The 18,537-nt window shown below is 44.2% G+C and overlaps 1 protein-coding gene across 2 annotated transcripts in view; it reads left to right on the forward strand.

Moving 5' to 3' along the window:
- PKD1 (polycystin 1, transient receptor potential channel interacting) overlaps positions 1 to 18,537 on the forward strand; it is a 184,924-nt gene that overhangs the window by 78,340 nt on the left and 88,047 nt on the right. For both annotated transcript variants that reach the window (XM_073648383.1, XM_073648384.1), the window contains exons 15-21: positions 114 to 263; positions 14,465 to 14,608; positions 14,707 to 14,986; positions 15,069 to 15,282; positions 15,372 to 15,531; positions 17,174 to 17,320; positions 17,635 to 17,779. In XM_073648383.1, coding sequence (XP_073504484.1) covers positions 114 to 263; positions 14,465 to 14,608; positions 14,707 to 14,986; positions 15,069 to 15,282; positions 15,372 to 15,531; positions 17,174 to 17,320; positions 17,635 to 17,779 — 1,240 coding nt within the window. The remainder of the gene's footprint in view (positions 1 to 113; positions 264 to 14,464; positions 14,609 to 14,706; positions 14,987 to 15,068; positions 15,283 to 15,371; positions 15,532 to 17,173; positions 17,321 to 17,634; positions 17,780 to 18,537) is intronic.

Consider the following 18,537-nt stretch of genomic DNA (forward strand, 5'->3'; position numbering starts at 1 on the left):
CTGTAGATCTTCCCTGCCACTACTAAGTACTTTCTGCTTTGGTGTTCATCTAAGAGAAAAACATGACAAGATAATTTTTGATTCTAATAACTATTTTGTGTCCGCCATTTTAGAATTTAGAAAGTGCAACTTGTAATTCTGACGTCACTTCAGAATTTGGTGAAATGTTCATACACAAGTCAAAGTTGGAGCCAGATGTGGAGTACACATTTTTTCTGACTATCAGTAAACCCGGAAGGCATCCTGAGTCCACCAACCAAACGGTAAGTGACTAATGAGACTGAGATAAGTGGTTTGTGCTCCTCGAGAGGAGGCAGTATTACTGTAGTTATATTCTTGTACATAGGAGCAGTATTATAGTAGTTATATTCTTGTACATAGAGGGCAGTATTATAGTAGTTATATTCTTGTACATAGAGGGCAGTATTATAGTAGTTATATTCTTGTACATAGGAGCAGTATTATAGTAGCTATATTCTTGTACATAGGGGGCAGTATTATAGTAGTTATATTCTTGTACATAGGAGCAGTATTATAGTAGTTATATTCTTGTACATAGAGGGCAGTATTATAGTAGTTATATTCTTGTACATAGGGGCAGTATTATAGTAGTTATATTCTTGTACATAGGGGGCAGTATTATAGTAGTTATATTCTTGTACATAGGGGCAGTATTATAGTAGTTATATTCTTGTACATAGGGGGCAGTATTATAGTAGTTATATTCTTGTACATAGAGGCAGTATTATCTATATATATAATTGTCTTATCCCGTCTGTCTGTCTGTCTGTCCAGGAAATCCCGCGTCGCTCATTGGTCCGGCAGCGGCCAATCAGCGCCGCGGGATTTCTGAAAAAAGATGGCGGCCGTTAGCGGCTCATCTGCGGGACGGAGCTGAGCGGCGATGCAGCCGGGAGATGAGCGGCGCGAGGCGCTCATCTCCCGGCCGGCAACAGCAGAAGGAACCCGACCGCCGGACCCATCTGCGGGACGGAGATGCAGCCGGGAGATGAGCGGCGCGAGGCTGTTAGTCTCCCGGCCAGTATCAGCGGAAGGACCGCCGGCGCCGCTGACCTCCATGCGGAAGGGAGGACCGGGGAGCGGCGCTGCGGCTCGGGATACTTCTGCTGCGAGCGCCCGCTATGTCCCGGGTTCTCGCAGCGTAAGTACCCGCACAGGCAGCGCCGCTCCCCGGTCCTCACCAAGACGATTCGATGATTGGTCGCGGTCTTCGGACCCGACCAATCACTGATCTTAGCGCAAAACTTAAACAACGCTGTGCTGATTGGTCGCCGACGCTGCCCGCGACCAATCACGGATTTGGGCGCCACATTTAAATATCGGGCGCGAACAATCAGCACAGCGGTGTTTACATGTGGAGCCAAGATCGGTGATTGGTCGCGGCCGATATTTAAATTTGGCGCCCAAATCGGTGATTGGTCGCGGGCAGCGTCGGCGACCAATCAGCACAGTAGTGTTTAACTTTGGCCGCAAGATCAGTGATTGGTCGCGGGCCAAGTCCGCGACCAATCAACGATTTGTGCGGCACATTTAAATAGCGGCCGCAACCAATTGGACTCGCAGCGCCGCTCCCCGGTCCTCCCTTCACACTTCCGCTGCGAGAACCCGGGACATGAGCGGGCGCTCGCAGCAGAAGTATCCCGACCCGCAGCGCCGCTCCCCGGTCCTCCCTTCACACCCTAGCCGCTGATGTCCCCACAGTATCTGCATGGTGTTACAAAGGTCCGGACATTTGTGTTAAAAATCGCGATTTGGGCGCCAAATTTAAATATCGGCCGCGACCAATCACCGATCTTGACTCCACATTTAAACACCGCTGTACTGATTGGTCGCGGACGCTATTTAAATGTGCCGCCCAAATCGGTGATTGGTCGCGCACAGCGTCGGCGACCAATCAGCACAGTGGTGTTTAACTTTAGCGCCAAGATCACTGATTGGTCGCGTGCGGAGAGCGCGACCAATCAGCGAATCTTATTGGTGAGGAGCGGGGAGCGGAAGCGTATTAGTGAGGACCGGGGAGCGCCGCTGCCTGTGCGGATACTTCCACTCAGAGAAGCCAGGAGATGAGCGACTGCTCGCAGCAGAAGTATCCTGACCCGCAGCGCCGCTCCCCGGTCCTCCCTTCACACCCTAGCCGCTGATGTCCCCACAGTATCCGCATGGTGTTACAAAGATCCGGACATTTGTGTTAAAAATCGCTGATTGGTCTCGGGCTCTGCCCGCGACCAATCACCGATTTGGGCGCCAAATTTAAATATCGGCCACGACCAATCAGCACAGCGGTGTTTAAATCAGGAGCCAAGATCGGTGATTGGTCGCGGCCGATATTTAAATTTGGCGCCCAAATCGGTGATCGGTCGCGGGCAGCGCCAGCGACCAATCAGCGATTTTTAACACAATGTCCGGACCTTTGTAACACCATGCGGATACTGTGGGGACATCAGCGGCTAGGGTGTGAAGGGAAGACCGGGGAGCGGCGCTGCCTGTGCGGATACTTCTGCTGCGAGAACCCGGGACATGAGCGGCCGCTCGCAGCAGAAGTATCCCAACACGCAATGCCGCTCCCCGGTCCTCCCTTCACACCCTAGCCGCTGATGTCCCCATAGTATCCGCATGGTGTTACAAGGTCCGGACATTTGTGTTAAAAATCGATGATTGGTCGCCGGCGCTGCCCGCGACCAATCAACGATTTGGGCGCCAAATTTAAATATCGGCCGCGACCAATCACCGATCTTGGCTCCACATTTAAACACCGCTTTACTGATTGGTCGCGGACGCTATTTAAATGTGCCGCCCAAATCGGTGATTGGTCGCGCACAGCGTCGGCGACCAATCAGCACAGTGGTGTTTAACTTTAGCGCCAAGATCACTGATTGGTCGCGTGCGGAGAGCGCGACCAATCAGCGAATCTTATTGGTGAGGAGCGGGGAGCGGAAGCGTATTAGTGAGGACCGGGGAGTGCCGCTGCCTGTGCCGATACTTCCACTCAGAGAAGCCGGGATATGAGCGACTGCTCGCAGCAGAAGTATCCCAACACGCAATGCCGCTCCCCGGTCCTCCCTTCACACCCTAGCCGCTGATGTCCCCATAGTATCCGCATGGTGTTACAAGGTCCGGACATTTATGTTAAAAATCGCTAATTGGTCGCTGGCGCTGCCCGCGACCAATCACCGATTTGGGCGCCAAATTTAAATATCGGCCGCGACCAATCACCGATCTTGGCTCCACATTTCAACACCGCTGTACTGATTGGTCGCGTACGCTATTTAAATGTGGCGCCAAAATCGGTGATTGGTGGCGCCCAGCGTCGGCGACCAATCTGCACAGCGGTTTTTAAATGTGGAGCCAAGATCCGTGATTGGTCGCCGCCGATATTTAAATTTGGCGCCCAAATCGGTGATTGGTCGCGGGCAGCGCCTGCGACCAATTAGCGATTTTTAACACAAATGTCCGGATCTTTGTAACACCATGCTGATACTGTGGGGACATCAGCGGCTAGGGTGTGAAGGGAGGACCGGGGAGTGGCGTTGTGGGTCCGGATACTTCTGCTGCGAGCACCCGGTCATGTCCCGGCTTCTCGGAGCGGAAGTATCCGCACAGGCAGCGCCGCTGACATCCATGCGGCTAGCGTGTGTAGGGAGGACCGGGGTGCGGCGCTGCGGGTCCGGATACTTCTGCTGCGAGCGCCCGCTCATGTCCCGGCTTCTCGGAGCGGAAGTAGCCGCACAGGCAGCCGCTCCCCGGTCCTCACCAATACGATACGCTGATTGGTCGCGCCCTCCCGACTCGACCAATCAGAGATTTGAACGCTGAATTCAAACACACTGTCCGCTGCTTAGTAACACGGCGCGCGCCATTTAAAACCTGCTTTTATGATTGGTCGCGGACGCCGCCCGCGACCAATCACAGATTTCCGCGCCAAATTTAAACACGCTCTCCGGCCAATTACCGCAACATTTCAAATATCTACGCCACGTACGGGAGATAGCACGGCTAACTCCGCCCATGTGGTCATGTGACTCACAAAATGCTCATAACGTACTGAGCAGGTTTTCTCTGTCACACTGTGCGAGGAACTTCAGTCAGACTGTGCGAGGGACTTCTGTCACACTGTGCGAGGGACTTCTGTCACACTGTGCGAGGGACTTCAGTCACACTGTGCGAGGGACTTCAGTCACACTGTGCGAGGGACTTCTGTCAGACTGTGCGAGGGACTTCTGTCACACTGTGCGAGGGACTTCTGTCACACTGTGTGAGGGACTTCTGTCAGACTGTGCGAGGGACTTCTGTCACACTGTGCGAGGGACTTCTGTCACACTGTGCGAGGGACTACTGTCAGGTTTACTGAACACGTTCTGCCAGTGACAGCGCGCTGAAGAGATACTTCTTTACGCTTCCTGTTTTATAATGGGTCGTAAGCGAAAATACGCCACGGAGGAAGACAGAAAAGCAGCAGAAGCAGCAAGAAAATGACAACGTCGAGAGCAACAGACACCACAACACACTGCCGCCAGACAAGCCCAGGATGCAGAAGCTCACAAAAAACGTCGGGAACAGGAGATACCGCAACACACTGCCGCCAGTCAAGCCCAGGATGCAGAAGCTCACAAAAAACGTCGGGAACAGGAGATACCGCAACATACTGCCGCCAGACAAGCCCAGGATGCGGAAACTCACAAAAAACGTCGGGAACAGGAGATACCGCAACACACTGCCGCCAGACAAGCCCAGGATGCGGAATCTCACAAAAAAACGCCGGGAACAGGAGATACCGCAACATACTGCCGCCAGACAAGCCCAGGATGCCGAATATCAACAAAAACGCCGGGAACAGGAGACACCACAACACACTGCCGCCAGACAAGCCCAGGATGCGGAAACTCACCAAAAACGCCGGGAACAGGAGACACCGCAACACACTGCCGCCAGACAAGCCCAGGATGCCGAATATCAACAAAAACGCCGGGAACAGGAGACACCGCAACACACTGCCGCCAGACAAGCCCAGGATGCGGAAACTCACCAAAAACGCCGGGAACAGGAGACACCGCAGCACACTGCCGCCAGACAAGCCCAGGATGCGGAAGCTCAACAAAAACGCTGGGAACAGGAGACACCGCAACAAACTGCCGCAAGACAAGCCCAGGATGCGGAAGCTCAACAAAAACGCCGGGAACAGGAGACACCGCAACACACTTCCGCCAGACAAGCTCAGGATGCCGAATCTCACAAAAAATGCCGGGAACAGGAGACAGTGTTCATTCCACGCATTGATTTATGTCCTTCAGACACCGGTCTTCCATTTAAGCTTCGACGTCGACAGTTTCCAGTAAAACCAGCATTTGCCATGACAATAAACAAGTCACAAGGTCAAACTCTACAACGTGTTGGCATATATTTACCGGAGCCCGTTTTTGGACATGGACAGCTCTATGTTGCATTTTCAAGAGTTAAAATGAGATCCAACGTCAAGGTGCAAGTTTTGGATACCCATTTACAAGGAAAGTTGCTTCCAGATAGTCCAAAAGTATTCACCAAAAATGTCGTGTACAAAAATATTTTAGGTTGATATTGTTAATAAATAAATTCTAGGGTCGTACTTCTTTTGTCCGATGATTTATTGTAAAATATTGTTACATATTCATGGAATGGTTTATATATTTTGATCATCTGTTTAATAATTTTGTTCCGTTGTATTAAGTTCTATAACCAATAATAGTTAATAATAAAGTATTATTTTGTGTATTCATTGTATTATTGTTAAATCTTCATAGCGGCATCTGCAGCCTGTGCTACTAAAGTGAATGCAGATTTGTGCCTCTCCACGCACTTAGTCCCGGCGTAGAAAGGAGCGAATCTACAGACAGCAGCAACTCAAAGCAGTATCTGAGAGCGCGCGCTGTGCCTCCGATCCTGCGAGGAGCTGCTGAAAACAGGACAGACAATGCTAGACCAGAGAAAGGAAACAAAGGGAGGATTAGGGTTTAGTTTTTGAACTGTGCTGTAGAGATGGGGGAATGAGTAGGTCATACAAAACCAGGATAAGGGGGCCATACAAGCTCAGATGAGGAAGGCGTATAATCCAAAATAAGTCAGCCATACAAACCAGGATTAGAGGAATGAGGCAGCCATACAAACCACATTGACTGACCGCGCTGTGGATGCTGGATGTGACACGATGGGGGATAACCCCGCCCACAGCCCGTCATTCACTGTGGTACGCGTAACAGCAGACCCCTGGCTGCAGCCACAAATAGTCGTGATGTAAGCGGAAGCAACAGCCGGCTGCAGGCGGGAGAATTACGTGCTGCCTGAGCGTCGTCAGCGATGTTGTCACAAGCAGGATTGACAACATGACGTAATGACAAAATTCATTAGGGGCACCGAGAGGATACATTGTGAAGTTAATTAAAACACTGCTTCGCTGCTTAGTGGCGCCCGGTCAGCCGCATGCATATTCTAGATTACCCGATGCATTAGAATCGGGCCACCATCTAGTAGTAGTTATATTCTTGTACATAGGAGCAGTATTATAGTAGTTATATTCTTGTACATAGGAGCAGTATTATAGTAGTTATATTCTTGTACATTGGAGCAGTATTATAGTAGTTATATTCTTGTACATAGGGGCAGTATTATAGTAGTTATATTCTTGTGCATAGGAGCAGTATTATAGTAGTTATATTCCGGTACATAGGAGCAGTATTATAGTAGTTATATTCTTGTACATAGGAGCAGTATTATAGTAGTTATATTCTTGTACATTGGAGCAGTATTATAGTAGTTATATTCTTGTACATAGGAGCAGTATTATAGTAGTTATATTCTTGTACATAGGGGCAGTATTATAGTAGTTATATTCTTGTACATAGGGGCAGTATTATAGTAGTTATAATCCTGTATATAGGGGGCAGTATTATAGTAGTTATATTCTTATACATAGGGGGCCGTATTATAGTAGTTATATTCTTGTACATAGGGGGCAGTATTATAGTAGTTATATTCTTGTACATAGGGGGCAGTATTATAGTAGATATATTCTTGTACATAGGGGCAGTATTATAGTAGTTATATTCTTGTACATAAGGGCAGTGTTATAGTAGTTATATTCTTCTACATAGGGGCAATATTATAGTAGTTATATTCTTGTACATAGGGGGCAGTATTATAGTAGTTATATTCTTGTACATAGGAGCAGTGTTATAGTAGTTATATTCTTGTACATAGGAGCAGTATTATAGTAGTTATATTCTTGTACATTGGAGCAGTATTATAGTAGTTATATTCTTGTATATAGGGGCAGTATTATAGTAGTTATATTCGTATATATAGGGACAGTATTATAGTAGTTATATTCTTGTACATAGGAGCAGTATTATAGTAGTTATATTCTTGTACATTGGAGCAGTATTATAGTAGTTATATTCTTGTACATAGGGGCAGTATTATAGTAGTTATATTCTTGTGCATAGGAGCAGTATTATAGTAGTTATATTCCGGTACATAGGAGCAGTATTATAGTAGTTATATTCTTGTACATAGGGGGCAGTATTATAGTAGTTATATTCTTGTACATAGGGTCAGTATTAAAGTAGTTATATTCTTGTACATAGGGGCAGTATTATAGTAGTTATAATCCTGTATATAGGGGGCAGTATTATAGTAGTTATATTCTTATAAATAGGGGGCCGTATTATAGTAGTTATATTCTTGTACATAGGGGGCAGTATTATAGTAGTTATATTCTTGTACATAGGGGGCAGTATTATAGTAGATATATTCTTGTACATAGGGGCAGTATTATAGTAGTTATATTCTTGTACATAAGGGCAGTGTTATAGTAGTTATATTCTTCTACATAGGGGCAATATTATAGTAGTTATATTCTTGTACATAGGGGGCAGTATTATAGTAGTTATATTCTTGTACATAGGAGCAGTGTTATAGTAGTTATATTCTTGTACATTGGAGCAGTATTATAGTAGTTATATTCTTGTACATTGGAGCAGTATTATAGTAGTTATATTCTTGTACATAGGGGCAGTATTATAGTAGTTATATTCCTGTACAGGGGGGCAGTATTATAGTAGTTATATTCTTGTACATAGGAGCAGTATTATAGTAGTTATATTCTTGTACATAGGGGCAGTATTATAGTAGTTATATTCTTGTACATAGGAGCAGTATTATAGTAGTTATATTCGTATATATAGGGACAGTATTATAGTAGTTATATTCTTGTACATAGGAGCAGTATTATAGTAGTTATATTCTTGTACATTGGAGCAGTATTATAGTAGTTATATTCTTGTACATAGGGGCAGTATTATAGTAGTTATATTCCTGTACAGGGGGGCAGTATTATAGTAGTTATATTCTTGTACATAGGAGCAGTATTATAGTAGTTATATTCTTGTACATAGGGGCAGTATTATAGTAGTTATATTCTTGTACATAGGAGCAGTATTATAGTAGTTATATTCTTGTACATAGGGGCAGTATTATAGTAGTTATAATCCTGTATATAGGGGGCAGTATTATAGTAGTTATATTCTTATAAATAGGGGGCCGTATTATAGTAGTTATATTCTTGTACATAGGGGGCAGTATTATAGTAGTTATATTCTTGTACATAGGGGGCAGTATTATAGTAGATATATTCTTGTACATAGGGGCAGTATTATAGTAGTTATATTCTTGTACATAAGGGCAGTGTTATAGTAGTTATATTCTTCTACATAGGGGCAATATTATAGTAGTTATATTCTTGTACATAGGGGGCAGTATTATAGTAGTTATATTCTTGTACATAGGAGCAGTGTTATAGTAGTTATATTCTTGTACATAGGAGCAGTATTATAGTAGTTATATTCTTGTACATAGGGGCAGTATTATAGTATTTATATTCTTGTACATAGGGAGCAGTATTATAGTAGTTATATTCTTGTACATAGGAGCAGTATTATAGTAGTTATATTCTTGTACATAGGAGCAGTATTATAGTAGTTATATTCCTGTACATAGGGGGCAGTATTATAGTAGTTATATTCTTGTACATAGGAGCAGTATTATAGTAGTTATATTCTTGTACATAGGGGTAGTATTATAGTAGTTATATTCTTGTACATAGGGGCTGTTAGAACTTTGTTCTTAGTTTTTTTCCTTTGCTGGTCACATGACCTTGTTGGCCTATTTAATCCTGCTCCGCCCTTCTGGCTTTGCTGGACTTCATTGTTTAACTACTTTCTAGCTAGCCTGTGCCCTGTATCTAACTCTGTTAGTTTGCTTGGTCTACGGACCTCTATGTTCTATATATTTTGTTTGTTCGTCTGTCTGCTACTATTTCTGTTAGGAGGTGTCCCATTTTCCTCCCAGTCCTTAGTACTTGTAGGGATTCCTTCCCCACATCTATAGGTCTCCGTACAGACTAGCTTAGGACTTTAGCAGGTCTGATCGCAGGATCAGGTCCCCTGTTCCATCGTAGGGATTAAGCTGAGTTCTATCGTAGGGACAGATCTCCTCTCTTTCCTTAGCTCTGGTAGCAGAACATAACAGTAAGTCCAGCCCAGCAAATGCTCTAAGGAAAGATTTTTTTTTCTGTTCCATCATGGTGTCGGTTCTGGATTTGGCTAAACACCTGCAGGGACTCTCTTTGGAGGTGACTGAGCTCCGACAGCACGTGAGTAACTGTCCTGGAGCACATTTCTTGGAGCCTAAGGTACGTTTGCCGGATTTATTTTTTGGTGAACACCGAGAATTTTTTTCATTTAAAAATGCTTGCTTATTGTATTTTCGTTTGAGACCCAAGTCCTCTGGGGATGATTCCCAGCGCATAGGGTTTATAATGTCACTTTTGCGCAAAGAGCCTCAGGAGTGGGCCTTTTCTTTGCAACCTAGTGATACATGCTTCAGATCAGTGGATAGTTTTTTTTCTGCTTTGGGACTATTATATGATGATCCTGACCGTGTCGCATCAGCTGAGACTGAGTTAAGACGTTTGAGACAGGGATCAGGTAATGTGGAAAAATATTGTACTCATTTCCGTCGATGGTCTACTCAAACAGGGTGGAACGATTCTGCTCTGAAAAGTCTATTTCTTGCTGGGCTCAGTGAAAGGGTTAAAGACCTGCTAATTGCTTATCCTACACCTGAAGATTTGCAACAGGCTATGCAATTAGCTATACGGGTGGATAGGAGACTGCGTGCAAGGGTTAATGAGAGCAAATCCTCTGCTATGTCAGTTTCTGGTTATGAGAATGTGTGTACTAACAGTGGTGAATCGATGGAGATTGGAGCGATGGCACCTCGCTCTCAAGAAAAAGATCGCAGATTTTCTGAAGGCTTGTGTTTCTATTGCGGAAAATCTGGTCATTTGATTAAAGGCTGTGAGCTTCGTATCAAGAAAGAAAAAAAAATGGTCAGTCATGCCCGTATTGCCTGTTTAAATTCCAAGGGTGTATTTTTAGCTGCTTCCACGATTGCTCAGGAAAAATGAATGGAATTTCGGGTGTTTGTTGATTGTGGGTCTACTCTGAATGTAATTGATGGGGGATTCTTGGAAAGACTCAATTTAAAACCCGAACCTTTATCATCCCCCATTGCTGTGGTCTCTGTGGATGGTTCCCCTTTGAAGAATATTACTCTCAAGGTCTGTGAATTTCCTCTCACTATTAATGGTGTTCACCATGAGAAATTGGATTTGGTAGTGTTGAATAACTTGCCTTCTCCAGTAATATTGGGATTGCCCTGGTTAAAATTTCACAATCCTGTACTGGATTGGTCTACCAGTGAAATTAAATCCTGGAGCCATAAATGTTATGACAAGTGTTGTAACGGGCGTATTGCAGCTTTGGATAGGGGAGAATTGCCTGTTCCTATTCAGGATTTTTGGAGAGTTTTTTCTGAGAAGGAATCGCAGGTTTTGCCTCCCCATAGAGACTATGATTGTTCTATTGAATTTGTCCCTGGAGCGACTCTTCCTAAAAGTCGTTTATTTAACCTTACTATTCCTGAGAGAAAGGCTTTGGAGGAATACATACAGACAAGTTTGGCCGCCGGTCACATTAGGCCCTCTAAGTCTCCTGTGGCGGTTGGATTTTTTTTTGTAAAAAAAAAGGACGGCGGTTTACGTCCTTGTCTGGATTTTCGTGAGATTAACAAAATTACTGTACGCAATCCTTACCCACTGCCATTGATTCCTGATCTGTTTAACCAGTTAATGGGGGCCAAGTGGTTCTCTAAAATTGACCTTAAGGGGGCATACAATCTGTTGCGCATGAAGGAGGGTGACGAATGGAAGACTGCTTTTAACACTCCTGTGGGTCATTTTGAGAATCTGGTTATGCCTTTTGGTCTTACTAATGCTCCTGCATTTTTTCAGAATCTTATTAATGACATCCTTAGACCTTTGATCGGCAAAAATGTGGTTGTGTATTTGGATGACATTTTGATTTATTCGCCGGATCTGGAGTCTCATTGGCGGAGCGTACGTGAGGTATTACAGTTGTTAATGGACAATTCGCTTTTTGCTAAGCTGGAGAAATGTGAGTTCGCTGTACAGAGAATTAGTTTTTTGGGCTACATTATCTCCAGCGAAGGTTTTGAGATGGACCCGGTTAAAGTTCAAGCTGTACAGGAATGGCCTAGGCCTATTGGTTTGAAATCGATACAGAGGTTTTTGGGTTTCGCCAATTATTACAGAAAATTCATAAAAAATTTTTCTAGTATTGTCAAACCTCTGACCGATCTCACCAGGAAAGGTGCTGATGCGGTTCAGTGGACTTCTGAGGCCATTGAAGCTTTTGTGTATCTCAAGGAGAGGTTCACCTCTGCTCCCATCCTTATGCAGCCTGATGTGACTAAGCCGTTTTTGGTTGAGGTTGATGCTTCCTCTGTGGGGGTTGGCGCAGTATTGTCTCAGGATAACGGGGATGGATTACATCCCTGTGCCTTTTTTTCAAAAAAATTTTCGGAGACTGAACTGAATTACGATATTGGTAATCGGGAATTATTGGCTATTAAACTCGCATTTGAACACTGGCGCCACTTCTTGGAAGGTGCGGAATTTCCCGTTCAGGTTCTTACGGATCATAAAAATCTGATATATCTTGATGCTGCCAAGCGTCTGAATGCCCGTCAGGCTAGGTGGGCACTGTTTTTCTCGCGGTTTAATTTCTCCGTTACTTACATCCCTGGTACTAAGAATGTTAAGGCGGATGCCTTGTCTCGCAGTTTTTCTCCCATAGTCGGTGCTGAGAAAGAGGAGAACATTTTACAAGAAGGTGTTGTGATAGCTGCTTTGGACTCCGTTTTGGAAGATGAGATTCTTAAAGCACAGGAGAATGCCCCATCTAACACTCCTCATGGGAGGTTGTTTGTGCCTGGGACCTTTAGGAGAGATTTGTTTGTTGAGTGTCACGAATCTCGGTTGGCAGGTCATCCCGGAATCTCTGAGACCAAGAGACTGGTGGGTCGCAGTTTTTGGTGGCCTGGATGGCAGAAGGAAGTCATTAAGTGGGTGCGCCAATGTACTATTTGTGCTAGATCTAAGTCCTCACATACTCCTGCTGCTGGGTTGCTTTGTCCTTTGGAGGTTCCCAGTGCTCCTTGGACACATTTGGCTATGGACTTTATAACTGACCTTCCCCCCTCTGAGGGTTTTACTGTCATCTGGGTGGTCGTGGACCGTTTTAGCAAGATGTGTCACTTGGTTCCCTTCGTCAAACTGCCCTGCGCTAAAACTCTCGCTAAGGCCTTTGTCAAGGAAATTGTCAGACTTCATGGCGTTCCTACTGACATTGTTTCTGATAAAGGTCCTCAGTTCGTGGCTCGTTTTTGGCGTGCCTTTTGTGACAGGTTGGGAGTTCATTTGTCGTTCTCGTCCGGATATCATCCTGAATCTAATGGCCAGACAGAAAGGAAAAACCAGGATGTTGAGCAGTTCTTGCGTTGTTTTGTGGCAGACAATCAAGAGGGGTGGTCTGAGTTTCTGCCACTTGCTGAATTTGCTCTGAACAATCATACATCTTCTTCTGCTGGTTGTTCGCCTTTTTTTTGTTGTTCTGGGAGACATCCGTCGTTTGGGTCGTTCTCCAAGTTGGGATCTGCCGTGCCTGAGGAGGAGATTTTTCCGGTGATTTGGAGAGAGTTTGGACGGATGTGCGTGGTAATCTTCAGGAGGCCAACAGAAAATCTAAAGACTACTTTGATAGGAAACGACAGGAGGTTTTGTTCGCTGTTGGTGACATGGTTTGGTTGTCCTCTAGGAATCTGCGGTTGAGGATTCCTTCTAAGAAATTGGGTCCCAAGTTTGTAGGGCCCTTTAAGGTGCTTCAGGTTGTCAACCAATCTGCTGTTAGGTTGGAGGTTCCTACCTCCTGGAGAATTAATCCGGTATTTCATGTCTCTCTGTTGAAAAAAGCTGTTGTATCGGATTGTGACGCCTCTGCCTCTGTTCCTCCGGTGGTGGAGGACGGGGAATATGAAATTTCTCGCATCCTTAACTCTAGACAGTATAGAGGTAGTTTGCAGTATCTTGTGGCCTGGAAAGGTTTCGGACCCGAGGATAACTCTTGGGTGAGGTCGGATGATGTTTCCGCGTCCAGACTTATCAGAGCATTTCACAGGAGATTTCCTGATAAGCCTGGTCCTAGGGGATCCGGAGGATTCTCTTAGAAGGGGGGGTACTGTTAGAACCTTGTTCTTAGTTTTTTTCCTTTGCTGGTCACATGACCTTGTTGGCCTATTTAATCCTGCTCTGCCCTTCTGGCTTTGCTGGACTTCATTGTTTAACTACTTTCTAGCTAGCCTGTGCCCTGTATCTAACTCTGTTAGTTTGCTTGGTCTACGGACCTCTATGTTCTATATATTTTGTTTGTTCGTCTGTCTGCTACTGTTTCTGTTAGGAGGTGTCCCATTTTCCTCCCAGTCCTTAGTACTTGTAGGGATTCCTTCCCCACATCTATAGGTCTCCGTACAGACTAGCTTAGGACTTTAGCAGGTCTGATCGCAGGATCAGGTCCCCTGTTACATTGTAGGGATTAAGCTGAGTTCTATCGTAGGGACAGATCTCCTCTCTTTCCTTAGCTCTGGTAGCAGAACATAACAGGGGCAGTATTATAGTAGTTATATTCTTGTACATAGGGGCAGTATTATAGTAGTTATATTCTTGTACATAGGAGCAGTATTATAGTAGTTATATTCTTGTACATAGGGAGCAGTATTATAGTAGTTATATTCTTGTACATAGGGAGCAGTATTATAGTAGTTATATTCTTGTACATAGGGAGCAGTATTATAGTAGTTATATTCTTGTACATAGGGAGCAGTATTATAGTAGTTATATTCTTGTACATAGGGGGCAGTATTATGGTAGTTACATTTTTCTACCTAGGTGCGGTAGTAGTTATGTATTAAAGAGATATTTAGACATTTTTACTTGCAGGTATTAATTAAAAAAGGCAGCGTTCCCATCGTGTCTCTGAAGTGTGTGTCCTGCAAGGCGCAGTCTGTGTATGAAGTAAGCGCTAGCTCCTATGTTTACCTGGAAGGATCCTGCGCTAACTGTCAGGATGAAGCGTGGTCTGGGGTAAGATGTGCTCTCGGCTTCTCAGGAGCCCAATATAATGACCCTAGATGTGATATATGGTGCATGTTTGGTGTTACTTTCCATGTCTGTCCTCCCAGAGATGGACTGCTCAGAGCTTCAGCAACAAGACCTTGGTCCTCAATGCCAGCACCACAACCACAGGAGACCGAGAGCTGAATCTCGTTCTCAGACAGGGGGTGTTAAAGGATGGAGAGGGGTACAAGTTCACCCTTAATGTCAGTGATCCCACCATGAAAGAAGAGGGTTTTGCTTCTATAGATCTGCTCCCCAATAGTCCACCCTCCGGAGGAACCTGCAGAATCTTCCCTAATGGAACCATACACGCTTTGACGGACCCGGTTCACTTTGATTGTATAGGTCAGTACCTTCCATGCCCCATGGCATTGGGTGTCCTGCTCTACAAACATCTCCTCTTACATAATCTTCATCATCATTGTAGGGTGGAGAGATACAGAAGACGAGGTGTCTTTGGTGTTCATCCTGAGGGCTAAGCGCTGTCGTGGTGGTCACTGCGACGACTTCTGGGTATATAAGGGCAGCCGGTCAGAACACATCACCTTCCTGCCCGTTGGCTACCAGGAGTCCAACTTCATGATCGAAGTGTCTATACTGGTGCAGGACCAGCAGGGGGCAACAGCAATGGCCCTAAACCAGTAAGTGGATTCAGCACACAACCTACATGGCGGTAAGATAGACTGACCCCGCTATGTAATATTTCCTTTTGTCTCTCTAACTGGTACAGAACCCTGGAAATTTTGATGCCAGTCCTCCCAGATGGATTTCATAGCCTGGCAGACTGGTTACACAACCTGACAGAGTCTCGCTTACAGGGTTTATTGAAGCAGGGAGACCCCCAGCACGTTGCCGAGTACGCCTTGGCCCTCATTACTGTTCTGAATGAGGTAAATAATTAATCACTAAAATACCAATGTGTATGTGATGCAGTCAAATTGTTTCCAGATTACTGGAATTTCTGTCTGGTTCCCCATAGTCTTCGATACTGCGGCATCTCATTTGCTGGATGCCAGCCATACTATTTTAATTCCTTTCCAATCGGGATTTTTCATTTTCTTGCGCTTTGCTTTTTTTCCTCTCTCTTAAATTTTTACATTTTCTGTCCATATACAGTCATGGCCGAAAGTATTGGCACCCTTGAAATTGTTCCAGAAAATGAAGTATTTCTCCCAGAAAGTTATTGCAATTACACATGTTTCATTATACACGTTTATTTTCTTTGTGTCTATTGGAACAACATGAAAAAACAGAGGAAAAAAGGCAAATTGGACATAATTTCACACAAAACCCCCAAAATGGGCCAATTTTGATTCTCAAGTCCTCATACAGTTCTCTTTTTCTCTTTCTGTTCTCCATTCTTAGTGTGGCACACATAGACAATTTGCCTTTTTTTCTGTTTTTTTTTTTGTGTTGTTCCAATACACACAAAGGAAATAAATCTTTGTATAACAAAAAATGTGTAATTGCAATAATTTTATTAATAGTTTTGTTAGGGAGAGGCGAGAACCAGAAATCTGCAGTTTTTGCGTTTCGATAATTTTTTTCTCCCTAATCGCCATTTGCCATAATTAATTTTATATTTTTATAGATCAGACTTAAGGATACGGGAATACTAAATAAATACTTTTTTTACAATTTATTTTAAACTGGGAAAAAAAGTGATTAAAACTTTTATTATTTTAATATTTTTAACTACCAGAATCCAGCAGTTTTTTTACGTTTCAATTTTTCTCTATATACTGATTACCACAATTAATTTTATATTTTTATACACGAGACTTTTATGGACACGGCAATAATAAATAAATACTTTTTTTTAAAATGTATTTTATACTGGGAAAAAAGTGATTAAAACTTTTATTATTTTAATATTTTTAAAACTTTTCTCATCTTAACTTTTTTTTCAGGTAACCTGAAACTGTTATCATTTAATCACTTCTATATATTGAAGTATTTATTAGAAACTATGGTTTCATACAAAGCCTAGCCTGTGGCTGGGTTTCATAGGAGTACCTAGATGGTAGTCATGGGAATCTTCAGCAGGCCCCAAACCCATCGGCCACTCCAATTGCAAGTCTTAAATTATGTTGCCAGAAATTGACTGCAGCATTTAAGGAGTTAAAAGCAACTATCTCAGCTAGCTTCAATCGCTTTGGTTAGGGGCATATGCCATTTGTTTTGCCGACTCCATACATCCGCACCCGGTGTGTGATGTACATATACATCATAAATCGGAAATGTGGTTAATATTAACTGAGTATTGCCATTCAAGATTTAAGGAAAGCTGGACATCAAGTACTTAATTTCCCTACAGCGCCTCCGCAGGGAAAATGAAGCATTACACAGTTCACATTGAATTCATTTAGCCGTCCAGGTGATACAAGGTATATGCTGGGTCCTCTAGAGTGAGAGACGATCTTTGTAACTAAGCTCTACTAAAAACAGAGACCCCCTTTATTAGCACAGAACTCACTAATTTTCTGGACATCCCCTCTAAATGTTCATGTGAGTCCTTTTTGTTCCTATTAGTATGAGCAAGTCATGAGCAAACACGAAGGGGCAAGTGAGCTGAAACTGGGGACCGTGCGCAAGAAGATAACCGATGCCCTCATCTCTCTGAAAGTGAACACGGTGGATGACATACGGCAGATTGCGGCAGCCCTCGCACAGTGTACGGTAAGTAGCTGTAACCCAGCGGTTGCGAGCAGGAGCAGGCTCAAACGGGCATTGACATGCCAGCCATCACATTGGTGGAGGCCGTGATTTTAGAAATTTCTTGAATGGGCTCTGTAGAGAGATCCATCCCCTTTGGCACTGCCCAGAGATCTCTGTGACTGAAATGCTGGCAACTTGATTAGTGTTTCATCAAATCAGCAATCTCTGCATCATGTCAAAGGGCTTTGATTTAGTCTTTGTTTACACCAAAGAAGAACAGGAAGCTTGTGCCGCGTATACTTGACATATCCAATTACTACTCCCTTTGCCTTCAGGTGGCCAGCAAGGAGTTGGCGTGTGCGTCTTCTCAGCGGAAAACACTCAGCAAGCTGGAAGCCATGATGTCCATCTTACAGAACGAAACAACGCAGGGGATGATGACGCCGACAACCATTGCAGACAACATACTGAACATCATGGGTAAGGAATATGCTTGTCATTAGGTGTTACGATACTGGTGTAGTACTGTTGGAAACCAGTGACCGAAGGAGCACGAGCAGAAACAGCAAGCGATAGTAGAAGTTCTTGTAGTTAGCAAAAGGAGTTGTAGGAAACAATCCGTAGATACAGTACAGACCAAAAGTTTGGACACACCTTCTCATTTAAAGATTTTTCTGTATTTTCATGACTATGAAAATTGTACATTCACACTGAAGGCATCAAAACTATGAATTAACACATGTGGAATTATATACTTACCAAAAAAGTGTGAAACAACTGAAAAGATGTCTTATATTCTAGGTTCTTCAAAGTAGCCACATTTTGCTTTGATGACTGCTTTGCACACTCTTGGCATTCTCTTGATGAGCTTCAAGAGGTAGTCACCGGAAATGGTCTTCCAACAATCTTGAAGGAGTTTCCAGAGATGCTTAGCACTTGTTGGCCCTTTTGCCTTCACTCTGCAGTCCAGTTCACCCCAAACCATCTCGATTGGGCTCAGGTCTGGTGACTGTGGAGGCCAGGTCATCTGGCGTAGCACCCCATCACTCTCCTTCTTGGTCAAATAGCCCTTACACAGCCTGGAGGTGTGTTTGGGGTCATTGTCCTGTTGAAAAATAAATGATGGTCCAACTAAACGCAAACCGGATGGAATAGCATGCCGCTGCAAGATGCTGTGGTAGCCATGCTGGTTCAGTATGCCTTCAATTTTGAATAAATCTCCAGCAGTGTCACCAGCA

Source organism: Phyllobates terribilis, unplaced genomic scaffold (genome assembly GCF_046119375.1).
Source record: "Phyllobates terribilis strain yellow unplaced genomic scaffold, ASM4611937v1 Scaffold_9__5_contigs__length_417890890, whole genome shotgun sequence".
NCBI lineage: Eukaryota > Metazoa > Chordata > Amphibia > Anura > Dendrobatidae > Phyllobates > Phyllobates terribilis.